Source organism: Pipra filicauda, unplaced genomic scaffold (genome assembly GCF_003945595.2).
Source record: "Pipra filicauda isolate LSUMZ 115617 unplaced genomic scaffold, ASM394559v2 scaffold264_size1072897_pilon, whole genome shotgun sequence".
Lineage (NCBI taxonomy): Eukaryota > Metazoa > Chordata > Aves > Passeriformes > Pipridae > Pipra > Pipra filicauda.
This window is the reverse complement of record NW_024104381.1, coordinates 481,485-500,900: the sequence shown is the minus strand read 5'-3', so window position 1 is coordinate 500,900 and position 19,416 is coordinate 481,485. Positions and strand designations below refer to the sequence as shown.

Sequence of the window (19,416 nt, the reverse complement as noted above, 5' to 3'; positions counted from 1 at the left end):
TTCCCCAATCCCGTATGTGGTGTCTCTGAGGTGATCCTTGGTGGAGGTTGTGATCTCCAAGTCCTGGAGACCAGCTTTGAGCCCTGTCCTGCCTCCATACCGAGAGTACTTTGCCTCCCTTTGCCCAGATAAGAAGGACAACAGGAAAAAAGCCACCAGCCCCTTAAATACTCTCTTTCCCGAGCAGGTTGATTGCACTGGAGCTGTTTTTCATGGAGAGGCAGTGGCTTCTCTGTGTCTTTAATATCTCCAGGACCATGATGAGAAGATCCCACTGGGCTGTGAGGATCCAAAAGTTCAATCCAAAACATCTCCAAGCCGATCCTTGGAGCTGATGCCAAGCGACACAAATGGGGTGGAAAAGCTTTGCTGTGCAGCATCAGCCTCTTCCCTGCTTTCCCAGGGACGTGTCATTCTTAGGGATCAGGAGGAATTTCCTCCTGGAAAGGGTGGTCAGGCACTGGAAGGGGCTGCCCAGGGGGGTTTGGAGTCCCCATCGCTGGACGTGTCCAAGGAAGAACTGGATGCGGCCCTCAGTGCTCTGGGCTGGGGGACAAGGTGGGGACCAGACACAGGTTGGACTCGATCTGGGAGGGGGTTTCCAACCTCAGATTCCATGGGCGCGGGGAGGGGAAGGGGCCACAGTCCAGTCCGCCCCTCAGCGAAGGGCTCTGCACCCTTTCTGAGAGTTTTTGGGGGGTCTGATGCTCTGGCGGGGAGGAAGAAAACCCAAATCCCACAGCAAACCCTCCCGCCCGCACACCCCCGGCCATGTTTCCGGCGCCCGCCCGCCCCGCCCCGCCCCGCCCCGCCCCGCCCGGTGCCGGAAGTGGCGGGCGGTGAAGCCGTTCCGGCCGCCATCTTGGCGGCGGGCGGGCTGAGGTTGCCGGTGCGCGCGGCGCCATCTTTGAGCCTGGCGCGGGGGACGGCGGCGGCCCCGGCGGATCGCGGGGACAGCGCGGGGACGCGGCGGGGACACGGCGGCCCCCGGGGGCTCGGTAAAGTCCCTGATCGACCATAAATAACAGCCCCTTCGGTAGCCCGCGGCGGCCGTAGGGATGGCCCCTCTGGCCGGTTCCGCGGGGGCCGCAGGCCGCGTCTCCCCGCGCTCTCCCCACAGGGGTGTCCGCGGCCACCGGGGCGGGGGGGGGCCGGGGTGAGGTGGAATGAGGTGGGAATGGTGTGGGATGAGATTAGGATGAGGTTGGGATGGGGCGGGTTCCCTCCCGCAGGGTTTTGGGAGGGGGGAGCTCCGTGCCCGGGTAGGCCCCAGGCCCTTCCCCAGGGCTTCCCCCCCCAGCAGCTGCTTCATAAAAATCCTTATTTCCAGGTAAAACCTTTTGCCTCCCCTGCCCTAGCAAAGCCTGTGAGGGGCATCTCCAGTGTAGTCATCTAATCGCTCCTCGTTCCGTAGGATCTGAGTAACTCTGGGAGCACCCGGTTCTTAATTCCTCCTTTTTAGGGCGTTTAAAACGACGCCATCGCGCGGGGGGGGTGGTGGGGGTGTTAGTTGGCGTTGCAGTGGAGCCTCCAGGATGTTCCCAGGGATCGAGCTCTGGGCCGCAATTCCACAGTAACACTGGTTTATTTGGCTACAGAAAGGGAGATCTCCGGGGACGGGGGGGATCGGAAGGAAAACAGAACCAGGGGGTCGAACTGGTCACACACGGAGCTGAGCAGGTGGGCTGGAGGTGCCCCTGGATGTGTCCAGGCGTTCCAGGAAAAACTTCCTCTTGGAGTCACTTCCCGGCTGGAGTGGCCCCTTCCCAAGTGGCTGCTTCCAGGGGAAACTGAGCTTCTTTGGGATTCACTAAAACGTTTCAGTGAGGAGAGGGAGGGGGTTTCACAGCAAATCGCTGCCAGGCCCCGGGATTGAGTTCAGAAACAGGGAAAGAACGGGAGTGGTTTATTTAATTATTCCTGTCTCATCCTGGAGTGGATGTAGCAGCTTCCCTGGGTTTGGGGTTGATTCCTGGTGCCTGTTGGAGGAGGAAAAGCCGGTGGACAGTGAGAGTGGTTGAAAAGGGGGGGTAGAACATGTAGTTCCTGGTGCTTTTCCTCCCTTGCAGGGGAGAAATGGGGGGTTTGAAACATCGAATATTGTTGTAAGGAATTAAAGGCACAAAGAGAGCAGCAGGAGAGACTTTTCCAGGGAAATCTTGTGGCTCTAAAACCAAAAATTCCCCACAGGGAGGTGCAAGGAATCTGCTCTCAGGTGTTTTTTGAGGTGCAGAAAGGTTTGCTTCCTTCTTGCTCTTCAATCCAGGACAGAGGCAGGTCAGGAAAGTGGGAAATCAGGCAGGGAATGGGATTGGTTCTGCAGTACCAGGAAGGAGAAGCTTCTAAAATACACTGAACAGGTTTTCATTCTATTATTTATCTTCCCTTAAAATATATAAAGTTTACCTTGCTTTTGGTCATGTTTTTCCTGACCCTCAGCTACTGTATCTGTAATTATTTTATTTGATTTAATTTTTTACAAAATGGGTTCAAAATCTCTTAATACGAACATTTCACTGGAGTTCTGGGGGAAAAAAGTGTTTAAAGTTCTCATCGACTTGGATCAGAGGCCTGCTGAGTGCACCAGAGTTACTCATTTTTATTCTGATTTTCTGGGGTGAATTCAGTTGATTTTTGCTTAGCACTCAGATTGCCACTTTAAAATTAAAGAAAAAAAGATGTTTAATTAACTTTGTTTTATAATTAAATTACCTTTATGGAGTTTAGAACTTTTAAGGGGTTTTTTGTTGGGGTTTTTGTGGGTTTTCTTTTTCGTTGATTTTTTTTTGTTATTGTTGTTAATTGTTTTAAAGTTTTGCTTTATTCCCGTTCCTTAAACAAGATCCATTCAAATTCTGACCAGGAATATGGAAATATGGAAACCCAAATGTGGAATATGGAAAACTGCTGAGCTGATTTAGTTTAAAGGAACTCAATCTGAAGGGATATTTTTTTTTTCCCCCCAAGTGGTGGATGTAGGAATGTTGAGTTATAGGCGTGTCTCACTTCCCAAGGAAAGGAAATGCCACCTTCCAGACCGGGAATTCCTGGTGATTTGTGTGTGAATGCCTTTGCTCAGCCAAGCCCTGGCCCTTAATTACCATCCACTGAAGTGTTGCCTTGTGCAAACTGAAGAATTTCGGCCTTGAGATTGAATCTAAAACTCCCAAAAGCAAAACACTTGGAAAAATGTGTCTCCTTGAACCTCCACACGTAGGAGCTCCAGGAATTTTTAGAATTAGGTTCCAAGGAATCTGAATGACACAAAGTCTGTTTTTGAAGGTGCTAAAGGTCAAGAGTGAATAATCCCATGGATATGGAAGAAGGGAAGGAAACCCTGCACTTAAACTCCTGTTTTATTCCCCTTATCAAGCAGTCAAAAAACAATAACACGTATGAGAACCCAACTTTTCCTCTCTTTATTTTAGATTTGGGAAAATTCCTTGCCAAAAAAAAAAAACAACCAAACCCTGGAAAATTCACTAGTGTTTGTGTGAGTAAAAGGTTCCAACCATTTATTACTGATCTGTAAGAACGATTTCATTCAGTTTTGTCCCCAAGAATCCGAAATCCTTTTGCCCGGAAATGTGCAGTGAAAGGGGTAAATCACTTTTATTTGAATTTTAGCTGGTCTGGTTGCAGGTCAAAAAACGAGAATCCTAAAAATCTTAATTTTATAAGAATATAAAAATAAGTGCATGACTTCACATATAAAAAAAAAAATGCTGTAGCTCAAGAAATCGGGTTCTGGTGGCACCAAAAAATCATCAGCTGGATTGGACCTGAGCCATTTCCAAATGATCTTGCAGCGATGGATGATGATGGATCCATGGATTAGGGAACAGCAAATTCGTAGCATGTGATGGAAAACCAAATTATTTCCCCAAATCCAAGCCATTCACAAGCCCTGGTTCCATGCAGCCATGCCACTCCCTCCGGGGGCACTTCCCTGCTCCCAAGGCTTGCTGTGCCCTTGCTCTGCTTTCTCCTCCCTGCTGCTCACCTGTCTGCTGAGGGTTCCAGCCAGTCCCGAGGGATGGGACCCCCTGGGTGGCTGTGTTTGTCCCTGGGTGGATGTGTTTGTCCCTGGATGGATGTTTTTGTCCCTGGGTGGATGTGTTTATCCCCTGGTGGATGTCTTTGTCCCTGGGTGGATGTCTTTGTCCCTGGATTGGATGTGTTTGTCCCGTGTGCATGGAGGGATGTTTGTGTGCTGTCCCCAAAACCTCCCATCCCAACTAACCCCTGGCAGTGTCACCCCCGACTCCTATCCAGATATTATGGAGATATTTCATTTTTTCCCCCCAGTTTTCTCCAAATGAGAGGCTTTGCCTGCAGTTTGCTGTGGCAAATAGCCAGAAATTCTCATTTTTGCTCGCGCTCTCAACTTTATTCTCCCTCCTCTGGCGTGTGTATAAACACATCTGTGCATGTGGGTTTATACACACAAATGTGGGGTTTTCTGTACAGGTAATAAAGATGGGGGAAGGTTTTTGTGTTTTCTTAATAGGTGAAGAAATCTTGGAAGACCAGAAATTGCAACTTACTGAATGTTAAATTATTAAAATTAGAAATTGCCCGGCTGTGGAAGATGGAGCCTCATTTTTGCAGCCACTTTGAATCCCAAGTTCATCTTTAAATGCGCTGGGGCTTCTTTTGGTGGTTTTTTGGTGGTTTTTTGGAAGAGCTAAGTAACCCTGGCTGTCTCCAGGCTGACAGTGTTCCAATGGACTTGCTTCCTCCATTAGTTGTAAGATGTTTGAGAGCACATCCTAAGTTTGAATTGTGGATGAGAGGTTCCCTTGGCAATGTGAGAAGGAAAATTCTTTCTGCCCCTTTGTTATTAATTCATGGACTCAAGTGTTGGTTCGGCCTACAGGAGAAGGGAACTGGATGTCTGGGAAGATCAAAGTCTGTGCTGAAGTTGTCCAGGTGTGTGAACCCCAAAATCCACAGGGACTGGAAAAATCTTTAATGTACTGTTGTATGTGATAGAAATGATTAGTAATTGATTAATCATGTAATACTTCAAATGTCATACTATTCAAATGTCACTTCAAAAGGTGGGATATTATTAAGATGTGGTGTTATTAAATCATATTAATGTGATATTATTGAGCAGTTATATTAAGATACTGTTATTATTACTGTTATTATTTATATGTAATTCTTAAGGCATAATTTGAAAGGTAATATCAATATCAGTTATTATCAATATATCAGTATCAATTGTATTATCAATATAAATTATATCAGCATCATTAATAACTCAAGATGATGACCAGTTTTTTAAGAAGTGGCTCACTTTTAGGCTTACAGCCACACACCAGTTTTTTCTCTGCTCCAAAATATATAACTGTGATTAAAATCCCAGGACAGGACTTGTGCTGACAACATTCGTGCGGTTTTACACAGATTCGGCAGAGTTTTTGTGACCAGCTGATTTCAACACATTTGCCCCCCTCAAGAGATAAATTTGACTAACAGAAAACAGCTGTAAAAATGCTCATTACTCAGTTATTTGTCACTTATTGATCCCTTTCTTCAGGGTTACTTTTAAAAAGAAGATTTCACTGCTAAGCCAGTAGAAGACTTTGAGTCCCAGAAAAGTGAAGCCAGTTTCTGCCAAGTCTGGAGGAAGACCCTGAGAGCAAACCCTGAGAGCTCATTGCAGGAATTTATCCATTATGTCTAACCAAGGAGATGACTGCTACTTCTACTTCTATTCCACGTGCAACAAGGTGTGTTTGGGAGCATTTTCCTTTGGGATTTGGTTTTTCCCTTCTTATTTTATAAGCAAGGAGGGGGAAGCATGCGAGGAGACACACAGGTTGCTGTTAACTGAATTAACTGCTTCCAGCTCCAATAATGTGGGCATTTTTGTAGGCTGGCTGGTTTTATATCCCTTTTTTTTTCCTGCTTTCCTTTGGATTCCAGGGAGACAGCTGTGCCTTCCGCCACTGTGAGGCTGCTCTGGGAAGTGAGACCGTGTGCACCCTCTGGCAGGAGGGTCGTTGTTTCAGGAACGTCTGCAGGTTCAGACACATGGAAATCGATGTGAGTGTTTGCAAAACAAAGCAAGGACGGCGTTTTTCAGTGCTGTGGGTGGGTGAATGTGCTTTTGCAGGATAGATTTACCTGCTTTAAAGGGATATTGGTCACCAGGAGGGGGGTGGGAGGAAGCTGGGGGAAGAAAAATCGATTTCTGAGGTGTATCTCGGCAGGAAATGTTTGCATTAGGTGCTGATGTTATTTGCTTAATCAGAGGTAGAAGCACAACCCCATGGATCACAGGGCTTAAATGTGCTGGGAAACAGCCTCCTGAGGGCTGGGCTGGAAGATGGCCTGGCAGGTTCCTTCTGCCCTGAATTTCTTCAGATAACATTATCCCGACCTCTTGGAGCAGTACAGGCAGGGGAGAAATCAGATGGGAAGGAACCAGTGCTCTGAAAGATAAATTCAGACAGATTTAACTGGGCAATTGAAGCCGTTTTTCCCTCTGAATAATCCCATTATTTTGGGTTTTGTACTAGTTTAACCCTGAGTTGATGTGTCAGGCTGGCCTGTCTTCCCCAGCTGAGCGACAGGAAAGCAAAGCCAGACAATATTTAGTTGTTCCCCCCCCTACACAAACTCTGTTTATGTGCCCCGAAATATTTTTAGCGAGAAGTTGACCTTTGGAATGGTATTTCAGCACTGCCCTGCAACAGTCCTGTCTCTGACATGTTATGAAAGTGAGTCTCTTTGCAAGTGTGAGCTTGGCTTTGTCCCTTCCCTCAGAAAAAGCGGAGCGAGATCGCCTGTTACTGGGAGAACCAGCCCGGGGGCTGCCAGAAGTCCAACTGTGCTTTCCATCACACCAAAGGCCGTTACGTCGATGGGCTCTTCCTACCCCCCAGCAAAAGTGAGTTCCTCAGCTCCATTTTCTGTAATTCTTCAGTATTTAGTCGTGAATATTGCTTAGGATGGGGTAAAACACTGGAGAGGCTCCGGGAATTGGTCACTCATGAGTGCAGGGAGAAGTCTGCAGTCACGGGCTCTCAGCTGAAGGGAATGTAGTTCTGGGGTTTAATTTTATTTTCGTGCTCAGCTCCTCTGTGATCTTTGCCTTTCAGGTTCCTTTCCCCTCATTTAGTCCTTTCTGGGTGGGGAGGTGGGTGTGTGAGGGAAACCACAGTGTAAGCAGGGTTTATCTTATCTACCTTCCCTGTCATACCTGCAACACTGGGGTCAGTTTGACACAGCCAGGTGACAGATGATCTCCTTTTCCTCAGCCACACTCCCAAGTCCACCTGAGTCTGCAGAAGACGATGTGAAAATGGCTCAGATGTCACTGCAGCAAAACAAACTCTCTGTGCAGTCCAACCCCTCCCCACAGCTGAGGGGGGTGATGAAAGTGGAGAACTCAGAAAATGTCCCGAGTCCTACACACCCTCCAGTTGTCATCAATGCTGCAGATGATGATGAAGATGATGATGGTGAGCATTTTTTACTTACTGAAGGTATTCCTACTGTAAGTGAATATATAAATCACATAATACCTGAATTTTGTAGTGGTTAAAACTACAGGCGAGAGTCTGGAGTCCTAAATATCTTTATGGGTTGAAATGTCATTGTATGAGCTGCATAAACATGAACAATCATGTCTGATCCCTACTCCATAAATTAATTGGTTTATTTTTGCCTTTCAGACCAGCTTTCTGAAGAAGGAGAAGAAACTAAAACACCTGTCCAGCAGCCAGCCACAGAAGCCCATAATGGATTGAGGCTGATTTCCACTAGGAAATCCAATGCTAATACAAAGCAAGGTATTCCAGCAGCTGTAGGAGGGTGGATTGGAAGGAGAATTTGACAACTGAAAGCAATATGTTCTAAAAACACAATAGAACATGAGGTCACTGAAGGGAGTCATTCCCCTCTAATAATGTCATATGTCCCAAGGAGGTAAACTCCTCCTGGTTTGCTTTTGTGGAACAAAACAGAGCCACAACATGGAGTTTAAATGCCTGCAGATGTGTCCTTTCAGACATTGTGCAAATGCCAGAGGAATCTTTAATCCCTCTGCATTACATTAATGCTTGGAAGTGGAGATCTTACCCTGTAGGATGGAGGAGGGTGAAGGAAGGTGCCAATTCCTTACCAAAATACCATCTGTTCTGGGGCTGTTTTTACTCATGGGGAGTGTTGACAGGGTTTATTCAAAATGCCCTTAAGCCTCAGTTTCATGAACTGCTCTCTGCTTTCAGATGACAATTTAAATTTCGGAATAAAAACACTCGAAGAAATCAAATTGAAGAAACTGAAGGAAAAAGCCAAAAAACAAGGTGGTGAGTTAATATCCCCTGTCTTCCTGTCCTTCTGCCTTCTGTTCACCTTATCCTTCTTTTTAATCCTTCTGATATTACTTGGATGGCTGGAATTTGCAGGAGAAGGATTTTTTTTTTGTTGCACTGTTGGGCTCAGAGTGGGAGATGGTTTTTGCAGCTGAGAGCTGATTGGGGGACAGACTTTTGGGAGCTGCTTTGGCGTGTGAGCTGTTTCTGAAGCAGCTGGTGTTCCTGCTTGGAATTCCAAGGGCAAATCCGAGGGGAAACTGCTCATCTCTCTTATTTACATGCACTGCTTGTTGTGTGTTTGGCAGTAATGAGTAACTGATGTTCTTGGTCTCCGTGATGGTTCTTCTGTTTTGTTTGGTTGGGTTGCTTCCCTAAACATCCTTGTTTGTTCCGTGCTCTGAGCAGAAGGTCCCTCAGGAGTTGCTGTTGATCCGCTCCAAGCTCGGACAATTCCTGTGCCAGAGAAGGAAAACGTAAGGACAGTGCTGAGAACTGTGACTCTGTCCTCAAAGGAAGGTGAGAACTTCCATCTCACGGCTCCTAAATCAAACAATCAAACTGTTCAGTAATAATTAACTGCCACGTGTGGGGCTGCCTTTTCTGAGTCAAACCACTTGATGCTCGAAGGCCCTGGTCGCGTTGGAAAGGGTTGGAATCCGGAGGTGCTGGATTTGTTACACTGCAGTAAAAGATCAAGGAGAGGTTTTTCTCATTAAGCCATAACTGATCATATCTTATCACATCCTCCAGACTCTCAAATGTGTTACATTTCACTTTGAGGTTGAGTTGTAGAAGTGCAGTAGCAGCAGGGAGGGGCTGATGGCAAAGCAAGAGTGAGAGTGCAGAGAAGAGGTTAATTAAAAACAGGAGTAATGAAAGGGAAGATCGAGAAGATGGAATTATACAAGTAGCCAGTTTTTGAAGCATTGAAGAGGCTGACAGTGGCAGTTGTGTGATAGGAGTCTGTATAAATTAATTTTAAAGGAAATTATAAATTCTTTTTAAAGGCAGAAAACATGTAGAACCACTTCTACTCACAGTCATTTATTAGTTATGGGGTATGGCTACCAAAGGAGTGTCATTTTTAGGGGCATGGGCTGGAAGGATGATGCTTTTACTGGCTGCTGGTTTCTGTGCACTGAACAGATGATTCTTTGTTTTAGGTGAGGATCCTGTGATCCAGCTGAATCTTCCTGACAGACTGGGAAAACGGAAAACTCTCATAGGTGAGAACTTTTTGTGAGCTGCTCTTTGGGTGCCCTCACCTAAACATGGTGTATTTAAAGGTATTTTTGGGGAGGAAATTACATGACGTGCATTGGTTGCAAACCAGCCAAATTCTGTTAGCAACTGAAAGGCAAATACCAGAAAATAAACCTGGAAGGACTGAAGTCTGTGGCTGACTGTTGGAAAATCCTCCTGCAGAGAAACCTTCTGAAAGTGTTTTCCCCTTTGTGTCTTTCTGAAGGAGGTAAAACCTTCCTTCCTCTGAGGCGTAACGTTGCTGACAGGCTGGGCAGGAAGACAGAGCTGCTGGAGAATGCTGAGAAAGCCCCCAGGAGAGGCACAGGTACCAAACACACCTGGATTTCACACCCACACTTTCTGCTTAGGTTTTCTGTTTCTCCTTCTAGTGGTTCTTTCTGCATGTTGGTTGAGGGCTCAAGGTAACTTTGAGTCCCAGTGGAGTGATCTCCTGTCTCATCTCACAAAATCAGGATTTCTGCAGTCTCCCTGACCTTTTCTGTTCTGTGTTTTAGTTCAAGTGCTGAAGTCCCTGAGGGAGAGGCTGGGACAGCCCTCTGACCAGAGCAGCACAGAGACAGGTAATAACTGGATATTAAATACACCTCCCCCTTTTTTCTTTCCATGAACTTCCATAGTGCCCTAAAAGTTAATTTTAAAGAGCTTGTGTCCCTTGCTGGGGTGGTGAGCTGTCCTGAGGCTGCTGTCACAGAAGTGGCTCCTGCATGTGTCTCATCAAGGTTTGATGCTCCTGAACCATCAGAAGCTGCAGTTGATCACACACAAGTAGGATAGAACCATTCCCAGGAGCAGGGTTTTGGGATGCCCATGGATAGACAAGGTCTAAGAAGTAACAAAATAACTGGTTCTGGTTTTCAAAATTCAGATGGTTTAAAAGAGGGAGGAGAATGTTATTGTTAGTTGGGATTGTTCAGCCTGGAGAAGGGAAGGCTTTGGGGTGATCTCTTTGTGCCTGAAGGAGCCGACAGAAAAGATGGAGAGAGACTATTTCCAAGGGCTGGAGTGACAGGGCAAGGGGGAATGGATTTACACCAACAGAGAGTAGGTTTAGATTGGATATTGGATATTAGGAGTGGGGAGGCCCTGGCACAGGCTGCCCAGAGAAGCTGTGGCTGCCCCATCCCTGGAAGTGTCCAAGGCCAGGTTGGATGGGGCTTGGAGCAACCTGGGCTAGTGGAAGATGTCCCTGCCCGTGGCAGGGGATGGAACTGGGTGATCTTTAAGGTCCCTTCCCACCCAACCCATTCCATGATTATGCAGAGGATACTGATCTCAGCTGCATCATCTTGAAGAGCATCAAACCCCCTCTCCTTAGTGCTGTGACAGATTTTGGAGACTCAGTGTTGTTGGACTGTGTTTAAACGCTGGTGCTTCCCTTTTTCGGCTGCTGACAGAGAAGGCTGCCAAGCCCATCGAGGAGATCCGGGTGAAGACCCTGGAGGAGATTCGGCTGGAGAGGGCGAGCCAGAGGCGGGGGGAGCCCCCGGCCAAGGCCCCCGGCGAGGCCCGGAGGGCGGAGGAGCCCAGCCCAGGGACCAGACCTGCCCCCCCCGTGCGCATCAAATCCCTCTCGGGAGCCCTGGCTGAGAAGAACCACAAGAAGTTGGAGGAAGAGAAGGGAAAACCGGAGGAGTTTCCTGCCAAGCCAAAAGCCGAGGGAGAGCCCAGGAGGAGCGTTCCTGCTCCGGCCGTGCCCGGCAGGGTGCAGCTGGCAGAGCCAGGGAGAGCCAAGCCAGCGGGAGAAGTGCGGATCAAAACCTTGGAGGAGATCAAGAGGGAGAAAGCTCTGAGGATGCAGCAGAGCGGGGAGAACGTGCCCGCTCCTCCTGCACAGCCCGAGCCTGCCCTCAGAGGGAGGAAACTGCTGCGGGTCACCAAGCTCATAGGTAAGGAGGGACCTCCCTGGGGAAGTGCTTCCCTGGGGAAATGAGTCCAGTTTCCTCAGGATTCCCTTCACTTTTTCCTTCTGTGAATACCAAGGTCAAAGGGACCGTGTTATATTCCACGAACTACGTGATAGTTTTCTGTATTTCCCCCTGGAAAATTCATTCCTTGAGGAGCTTTGTGGTCTGATTTCTCTCTTGTGTTTTTCTGCCATTGGTTTGTGGTATGGGATCTTCCCTGTGCAGAATCCAGGGTTACGTTCCTCTTTGGAATATGTGTGTTTGGGAAGGATGTATCAACTTGTTAACGAGGGCATTAAAGACCTCATTGTTAAGATTATATAAACCACATATAGAGAGATTGAGGGAGAGATGAGACACTTCAGGAATTGCTTCCTGTAGCCTTTCCCTCTGTCCTGAGACATGAGAAAATAAACACACCAAGGAAACCAGGTTTCTTTACCTCTGCTGTTGACAAAATACTTATTTTTCACTTCTGCTTGTTTTAAAGCACCTGGAAGAGAAGAAAAAATGATAGTGGAATTGAACAAACCTTCTCCAAAAACTGTCTCTGCACCTGCAGAGGTGAGTCTGTTGTGAAAACTTCGATATATACATTTGTACATAAAATTTCTGATAAGTTTTGCCATGTTTTGTTTCTAAACTCACTTCCTGCTCCCAGTTGGAATGTGTTCCTACCTTTCCTCATTTGGTATTTGCTGCAGTGAAGTCCCAGGTCCTGTCACTTCCAGTAGCATTTCCAGACAACATCATAATCCTCACTTTGAATTAATTAATTAATTTGAACTAAAACCTGGAATCAATCTGATTATACCTCACAATGAAACCTATTAGCATGAGAGGTTAATGTGGGGAGAATGGTTTTGTTCTCAGTGACTTTCTCTGGCAAACTCTGGGCATGTCTTGAAATTCTGAGCTGAGTATTTCAGTGACAAAGGCTGGAGGTTTCACGGGAGGACATCAGGCTGTATGGGGGAGCTTGTATGGCTTTGTAGTCCTTGAAAAGAATGGAGAGGGTACAGCTAGAGTCTTCAGCTCCATGAAAGCAGCTTGCTGTGTTGGGAATTGCAGGCTTTTGAAACATTATTACCAGAGCAAAGCAGGGATCTTGTTACAGGCAACATTTTACACAAAAAATGTTGGATTTCAATGGTGCCACATGGAGCCATTTTGGAGGGGTTGCCACCCAGATTTTCCTAATGGAACCTCCATAGATTTTTGTCCTAATAATCCTTTTCTTTTTTTATTTTTTTTTTTTAGCCCTCTGGTCAGAGTGCAGCTAATTCCACAGTGCAGGTGAAGAGCCTGGAGGAGATCATGTGGGAGAAGCGGCAGCTGAAGCAACGCCAGGAGAAGCTTCAGAAGGAAGCAGCTGCTGTGCCAACCCCAGTGGAGAAACCAGCCAAGGATAAAACTCCCCCATCAGGGAGCCCTGAATCCGCCGTGGTTTCAGGACCAGCTTATCAGCTTGGGAGGAGGAAACTGGTGAAGCCTCAGGAGGACGGGGTGGGAAGCCCAGAGAAGGACCCCGCAGTGTCCCCAGGGAAAAAGGCAGCCCAGCCTCCGGAACGGAAAGCTAAAAGTGAGTGTTGAGTGTCAGCTCAGGGTGTGTTGTGGAGAGCAGCCTGGGGAGAAGGGCCACGTGTGCTGGAAACCAAATCCTGGGCCACATCCAACTGAGTGTGGTCAGCAGGGCAAGGGAGGGGAGAACCCCCTCTGATCTGCTCTGGTGAGACCCCACCTGGAGTCCTGTTTGCAGTTCTGGTGCCCCCAACAGAAGAAGGATGTGGAACTGGTGGAGGAAGCCCAGGAGGGGTCTCGGAGTCAATAAAGGGACTGGAGCACCTGCCCTGTGGAGACAGGCTGGGAGAGCTGGGGTGTGCAGCCTGAGAACAGAAGGTTGTGTGGACACCTCACAGCACCTTCCAGGACCTGAGGGGGCTACAAGGCAGCCAGAGAGGGACTGTTCATCAGGAAACAGGGACAGGACAAGGGGAATGGCTTCACACTGAAAGAGGGGAAATTTAGGTTTGATACACAAAAGAATTCCCTGTGAGGGTGGGGAGGCCCTGGCACAGGTTGCCCAGAGAAGCTGTGGCTGCCCCATCCCTGGAAGTGTCCAAGGCCAGGCTGGACAAGGCTTGGAGCAACCAGGGCTAGTGGAAGGTGTCCCTGCCCATGGCAGGGCATGGAACAGGATGATCTTTAAGGTCCCTTCCAACCCAAACTATTTTCCAATTCCATGATTGTGGGACTATTAAGAACCTGTTGGTTTTTTGACCCAAGGCAGAGCAAGGCTGTGCCGTCTCACTCTTCCTTCTCTTCCAGCCAAATCCAAGGTGTGCCTGAAGCCTTTGGACGGGAGAGCCACGTCCTCCCCGAGGCAGACCCTGAAACGCAAGGCCACCGAGAGCCACCCCACTGCCGTGGTGGCCGTGAAGCCCCTCAGTGCCACCGGTGGGGACACCAAGGAGCCCTCAGCCAAGAAAGCAGCTGCGGTAAGGACAGTGCTCGAGCCAGCTGGGGGGCCCCAGGAACGTTTATGGCCAAATCTTGCCCTCTTCTGGGAGAAGAGGTGGAAAACTGAAATACCTAGGGAAGATTTTTACTGTCTTCCTTCTCCCCAGGCCGTGGCTCCTGCTTTGCCAGAGGACAGCCTGGTCTCCATACCTCGGAGGGAGAAACCTCAAAGCAGGTAACAATCACACCTTTGTCCCTTTTCTTGATCTCTGCCACTTTCATGTGAAACAGGGGGGTTTGTTCACATGTGGAAAATTTCGAGTTTCGAGGTAATCGGTGCCAAAATCCCAACAAAGAAACAATTAATTTGAAGTAATTTCTGTAGCAGCAATGCTTATTTAGGTGGTTTTCTTAAAATGCTGCACTTGGGTACAGCATTTCAGTGACTCTTTGGATTTTCTGAGTGCCTGTAGAGGTTCACTTCTTCCCCTTTTTATGGTCAAATCAGTAAAGATGGAGAAGTCTCTCTGGCTACAAATACTGACAATTCTTTCCCAGACTCCAGGTGTTTCTTCATGGATAAATCCCCAAACTGACAACTGTACCTGCTGATCCTGGACTTCTAAAAGTAGTCCCAGGTTAACTGAGTCACAATCCCTGTGTGAGGGTTGAGATGTAGGAGGGTTAAATTCCAGGTAAGGAATGTCACACACCGATGTTCCCTCTTGTTCTTCCCAGCCCTGAGCTCCACCTCGGGAGCCAGGCAGACTCCCTGGCACAGTCAGAGGTCTCCAGCTCGACTTCAGCTTCCTCAGAAGTGCCGGTGAAGCTGCGCCGGCTGAGCTCCACGGGCTCTGCCAAAGCACCTCTGTCTGTGGAAGACGACTTTGAGAAGCTCATTTGGGAAATCTCAGGAGGCAAACTGGAAGCAGAGATTGACCTGGACCCAGGGAAGGATGAGGATGACCTCCTTCTGGAACTTTCGGAGATGATTGACAGCTGAACTGCACAGTCTTAAAAAAAAAAAAATAAAAGACAAAAAAAAAAAAAAACAACACCAAAAAAAACCCCCATAAACTTCCTCCCTACACAACCCCCAAACCTGTATATTTTGTTGGATACGTGGAGGTGATCCTTTCCTAGCTGAGGCTGAAGGCACAGTTGGATGGGTAGGATTAGGCAGGATCTGCACTCAGTTGTCCTGAATTTCTGCCGGACTGTCGGTGGCTCCTTCCACATGGAGTGGACAAAGCACTTGTGTTTTTTTTTCTGGGGACACAGAGATCCCATCTCCAGACTGTGGTGGTTGTGAACTGATCTGCTCATTCTGTGACACTCCGAAGGCTTCAAACAAAAGCTCCCACCTTCCCTGGCACGCCCCAACATTCAGCACATTTCAGCGCTTCGTGTTCGGATCCCGTGGACAGTTGGTACCCAAAGCCTGGAGTTACTATGTCAACTCTTGAGTTTTACTGCTGTACGCTGTCATTTTGACTTTAATTAGGGGAATTAATGACAATGCTGGGGGGGGAGGGAGCAGATTAATTAGTATTTCGGACCAAACACGCTGCCAAGGGCAGTGGCTGGGGTGTGTCCATCCAGCCTTACTTTGAATTATCAGGGTGCTTTTTCCCGATGGGAACAGGGTCCTGGGGTGGGCAGCCAGGATTCCTCTCGTCGTCTGCAGTGAATTGGGAAAGGAAGGATTGGTTTAAGTGCCTCTTGGTTCCAAGCATTGCTCCCCTGAGCTGCCGATCCTTCATCCTGCTGAAGGAATTCCTCAGCCGTGACGTCCGCCAGCATCCGTCTCACATGCCCATGGAATGACTCTGGGAGAGAGGAAGAGGGCATGGAAGGTTTCCTCCTCCTCTATCAGCCCGTGGAGGCGGGATTTTGGTGTATACCATGGTTTCTGTAAATATTTTATTCTTCCATTTTATATTTGTATTCTATTTAAGGTATTAAACGTAGGCTGGTCACCTCCGCCCGCCCCGCTCGTGTCTGTACAGACCTCCTGGTTCTGGTTTCTATGTGTATTTTATTTAAGGAATTGTATTAAACACCGTCTGGTCGCCTCCTCCTTCCCTGTAGCTGAGTGTTTATAAATAAATAAGCGCAGGAGCGGGGTCTGGGGGGTTTGGGGGCTCAGAGGGGTTGACCAGGGCAGGGATTGTCCCCCTGTACTGGCACTGCTGGGGGACCTCAAATCCTGTGTCCAGTTCTGGTCACTCAGTTCAGGAGGGACATTGAGGGGCTGGAGCGTGTCCGGGGAAGGGAACAGAGCTGGGAAGGGGCTGGAGCAGCAGGAGAACCGAGGGAGCTGGGGGGGCTCAGCCTGGAGAAAAGGAGGCTCAGGGGGGACCTTCTGGCTCTGCAACCCCCTGACAGGAGGGGGGAGCCGGGGGGGGGAGCCGGGGCTCTGCTCCCAGGGAACGAGGGACAGGAGGAGAGGGAACGGCCTCCAGCTGGACGTTGCCGCTCTCCCGCCCTCCCGGAGCAGTAGAGCCGCGGTCCTCCGGGCCGCGCAGTCCGCCGCTATCCCAGCGTGCCCCGCGGCCGCGGCGCGCGGGAGGGAGCGGCAGCCATGGCGTACCGCGGGCAGGGCCAGAAGGTGCAGAAGGTGATGGTGCAGCCCATCGTATCCTGCACGGCCCGCGGGGAACGCGGGGGGAACGCGGGGGGCTGCGGGGGGCGGGGACTGCCGGCCGGGAGGGGGCCGGGGGTCATGGGGGACCCCCGCCGGAGCGCGGGTGCCAGGCCGCGGAGCGCGGCTCTCACCTCAGGGGCCTGGGTGGGATCCCTCGGGGGGGTTGTACCGTGGGGGTCGCGGGTTTCAGTCCCGGGTGGTCACAGGTTTCAGCTCCCGAGGGTCGCGGGTTTCACCCCCCGGATCGAGGGTTTCATTCCTGGGGGTCGCAAGTTTGATCCCTCGGGGTTCCTTCCCCCGAGGATCGCGGGTTTCGCCCCCCGGGCTGTGTCCCCGGGGGTCCCTGGCCGTGCCGGACCTTAACGCTCCCCTCCAGAACCTGATCTTCCGATACCTGCAGAACGTGAGTACCTGGGGGTGGCACCTCTTCCCAGTATCCAATTTAAATCTACTTTGTTTCAGTTTAAAACCGTTTGGGGAGTGTCTGGTGCTCCTTGAGCACGTGGCCTGTGCTGCCACACCAGGCTGGGGTTGTTATTAATTCGGATTTTGACCCGGTTTCGGTGGAACTGAGGAACTCACGGTCATTCAGAGGGGTGAAAACAGCTCAACATTTCCTTCCCCTGCCAGGAATTACCTGTGTAACAGGTGTTGATCTGGCAGTCCGGGGTGTGGGATGTTTCCACAGAACCCCAGCATGGTTTGGGTTGGGAGGGACCTTGAAGACCCTCTAGTTCCACCCTCTGCCTTGGGCAGGGACACCTTCCACTGTTTCCCTGTGACAATTAAAAATCTCTGCTGTCCTGTGTTTCATTATTAAATATTGTTAATTAGCATTATTAACTGTTATTTATTATTACTTAATTAATTATTGGCAAAACGTCAAAAACACCAGAGGACATAACAGAGAGACTCCTCTGAGAGCTGCAGTGGCTGTTGGCAGCGAGGAGCCCTGGATGCCCAGGAGGGAACAAACTGCTTGGGGTGTTTATGTTCCTGTTTTACTCTCCCTCTCTGTGATTTTTAGAGATCCAGGATCCAGGTGTGGCTCTATGAGCAGGTGAACATGAGGATAGAAGGCTGCATCATTGTGAGTATCACTGTTCCCTTGTCACTGCTCTGATCATTTTGGGGGGGGGTGGTTCAGGTTCATAAATCCATTTCTTCCTTCTTTTCCCATTGTTTTCCAAGAATGGGGGTGGAAATGTCTCTCCTGTAAAGAGCCTTAACTGCAGAGCTGAGGAGGGTTTGTGTGGTGGTTGCTGGATTTTACCTCCCTGACTGTGTTTGGTGCTGTTTGCAGGGCTTTGATGAGTACATGAACCTGGTGCTGGATGATGCAGAGGAGATTCACTCCAAAACAAAGTCCAGGAAGCAGCTGGGTAGGTCAGAGTGGCTGTGGGACCTGAGGGCGCCTGGGATCCAGGTGTGGGACCCGAAATCCGGGTGTGGGAGCCTGAAGCTCCTGTGGAGCAGACACTGGGCTCAGTTCCTGCTGTTTCCCGAGCTGGTGGATTTGTTGAATGTGCAGGAAAACGTGTCTGGGCCTGAGAGCACGTTTGGGCTTTCAAACAGCTCTAACAAATCCAGGCTGGACAGGGCTTGGAGCAGCCTGGGCTGTGGAAGGTGTCCCTGGGCTATGGAAGGTGTCCCTGGGCTGTGGAAGGTGTCCCTGCCCATGGCAGGGGGTGGCACTGGATGGGCTTTAACCCAGCCCACACCATTCCATGGCTCTGTGGTCTCTCCAGTCCCTGTTTCCCTTGTGTTGCAGGTCGGATCATGCTGAAAGGGGACAACATCACCCTGCTCCAGAGTGTTTCCAACTAGCATTTGTTCTTCACAACAGTGGCTGGAATGCTCTGGAGTGACTGAAGTGTCAGTGGGAGCAGGACTGGGCAGTGGGGAGGGAGTTGTGATAACTGGGGCTGTGCCAGGGCTGGGAACTGCCCCTTCCTCTGGGGGGGATTTTTTTTGTAGTTTGATGTATTTGGCAAATAAACATTTTTCACGTTACCTGTAAATGTAGACCTTGTTTTCAGTCTCAGGGTGCAGAGAAGGGGCAGAAAGGTCTCCAGGTGGTTTTCTCTGTGGAGTCTCTGATAACACCTGTGTGTTGTGGGGTGTTAGATCTGGTTTAGGAGGAGACTCTAAAAATTCAGACCATTCCAGGTAATTTTTAAATAACTGTTTTTGCAGCAATGTGGGACTTTTTTACTAATAGTGTGTGCTTAAAAAAATTTTTTGTTTAATGCAAAAAATTAAATAGAAAGAATTAGAAAAAATTAAGTTAATTTGCCTCAGTGCTGAGCTCCAGTTTATCCACTGAAATAAAAGTGGGAGCCTCCAAGGGTTTGTCCTCCCTCTGAGCACGTGGCTGGCACGGAAAAGAGATGGACATGAGGAGAAATGGCTGGTTCTTATCAGCCCTGCTGCTGCCAGCTCCAAATTGAGCACTCTGAGAGTCCCTGATGCCTCCAGAGCTCCTCTGATACGATCAAATTAGCGCCGCTGGACGTCGATATTGGAGCAGGTCGAGGATGGGAGGAAGGAAGTCCAGGCTAATCAGGCCGAGGCATCTCCGATAAGGTCCCAAAATAGTCCCTAATTATGTGCGTGGGGGAGCTGCAGGAGAAAAGAGGCTCCCGGCAGGAAGCCACGGAGCTGCAAAGGGCCTCCAGGAGAGCCCTGCATGTCCAGGAGGAAACACAGCCCCATTGTTCCAGCAGCTCCTGGCACTGGAGCCTTGCGGTCCAACAACAGCTCCTGGGCATGGCCAGCCCAGGGACAGGGCACAGAAACAATC

The 19,416-nt window shown here is 49.2% G+C and overlaps 2 protein-coding genes across 7 annotated transcripts; both read left to right on the top strand.

Moving 5' to 3' along the window:
* The first annotated feature begins 903 nt into the window (after nucleotides 1–903).
* ZC3H11A (zinc finger CCCH-type containing 11A) lies at nucleotides 904–16,047 on the top strand. 6 transcript variants are annotated; one of them, XM_027746988.2, is made up of 18 exons: nucleotides 904–998; nucleotides 4,880–4,932; nucleotides 5,549–5,741; nucleotides 5,938–6,057; nucleotides 6,781–6,904; nucleotides 7,275–7,478; nucleotides 7,692–7,808; nucleotides 8,247–8,327; nucleotides 8,742–8,852; nucleotides 9,500–9,562; nucleotides 9,805–9,906; nucleotides 10,097–10,162; nucleotides 10,997–11,488; nucleotides 11,997–12,070; nucleotides 12,767–13,088; nucleotides 13,835–14,004; nucleotides 14,134–14,201; nucleotides 14,705–16,047. In XM_027746988.2, the coding sequence occupies exons 3-18, from the start codon at nucleotides 5,688–5,690 to the stop codon at nucleotides 14,967–14,969; spliced, it is 2,433 nt and encodes an 810-aa protein (XP_027602789.2). In that variant the 5' UTR covers nucleotides 904–998; nucleotides 4,880–4,932; nucleotides 5,549–5,687; the 3' UTR covers nucleotides 14,970–16,047. The 6 variants fall into 6 exon arrangements, with proteins under 6 accessions (XP_027602789.2, XP_039238261.1, XP_039238259.1 ...); XM_039382325.1 differs by lacking the exon at nucleotides 904–998 and adding an exon at nucleotides 1,300–1,680; XM_027746987.2 differs by lacking the exon at nucleotides 904–998 and adding an exon at nucleotides 1,715–3,493.
* A 473-nt stretch (nucleotides 16,048–16,520) lies between these two features.
* On the top strand, nucleotides 16,521–18,604 carry SNRPE (small nuclear ribonucleoprotein polypeptide E). The gene is made up of 5 exons (XM_027746952.2): nucleotides 16,521–16,604; nucleotides 16,990–17,016; nucleotides 17,641–17,703; nucleotides 17,917–17,995; nucleotides 18,385–18,604. Exons 1-5 carry the CDS (start codon nucleotides 16,551–16,553, stop codon nucleotides 18,438–18,440), a joined length of 279 nt encoding a protein of 92 aa, XP_027602753.1. The 5' UTR covers nucleotides 16,521–16,550; the 3' UTR covers nucleotides 18,441–18,604.
* Nucleotides 18,605–19,416: the final 812 nt, after the last annotated feature.

Excerpts from the sequence above, each read along its gene's own strand:
- SNRPE (XM_027746952.2), top strand. The coding sequence starts at position 16,551 with ATGGCGTACCGCGGGCAGGGCCAGAAGGTGCAGAAGGTGATGGTGCAG. Across the intron at positions 16,605-16,989 it reads AGGTGATGGTGCAGCCCATC|AACCTGATCTTCCGATACCT; the intron begins GTATCCTGCACG and ends GCTCCCCTCCAG. Across the intron at positions 17,996-18,384 it reads AAAGTCCAGGAAGCAGCTGG|GTCGGATCATGCTGAAAGGG; the intron begins GTAGGTCAGAGT and ends CTTGTGTTGCAG.
- ZC3H11A (XM_027746988.2), top strand. The coding sequence starts at position 5,688 with ATGTCTAACCAAGGAGATGACTGCTACTTCTACTTCTATTCCACGTGC. Across the intron at positions 6,058-6,780 it reads TCAGACACATGGAAATCGAT|AAAAAGCGGAGCGAGATCGC; the intron begins GTGAGTGTTTGC and ends CCCTTCCCTCAG. Across the intron at positions 6,905-7,274 it reads CTTCCTACCCCCCAGCAAAA|CCACACTCCCAAGTCCACCT; the intron begins GTGAGTTCCTCA and ends CCTTTTCCTCAG.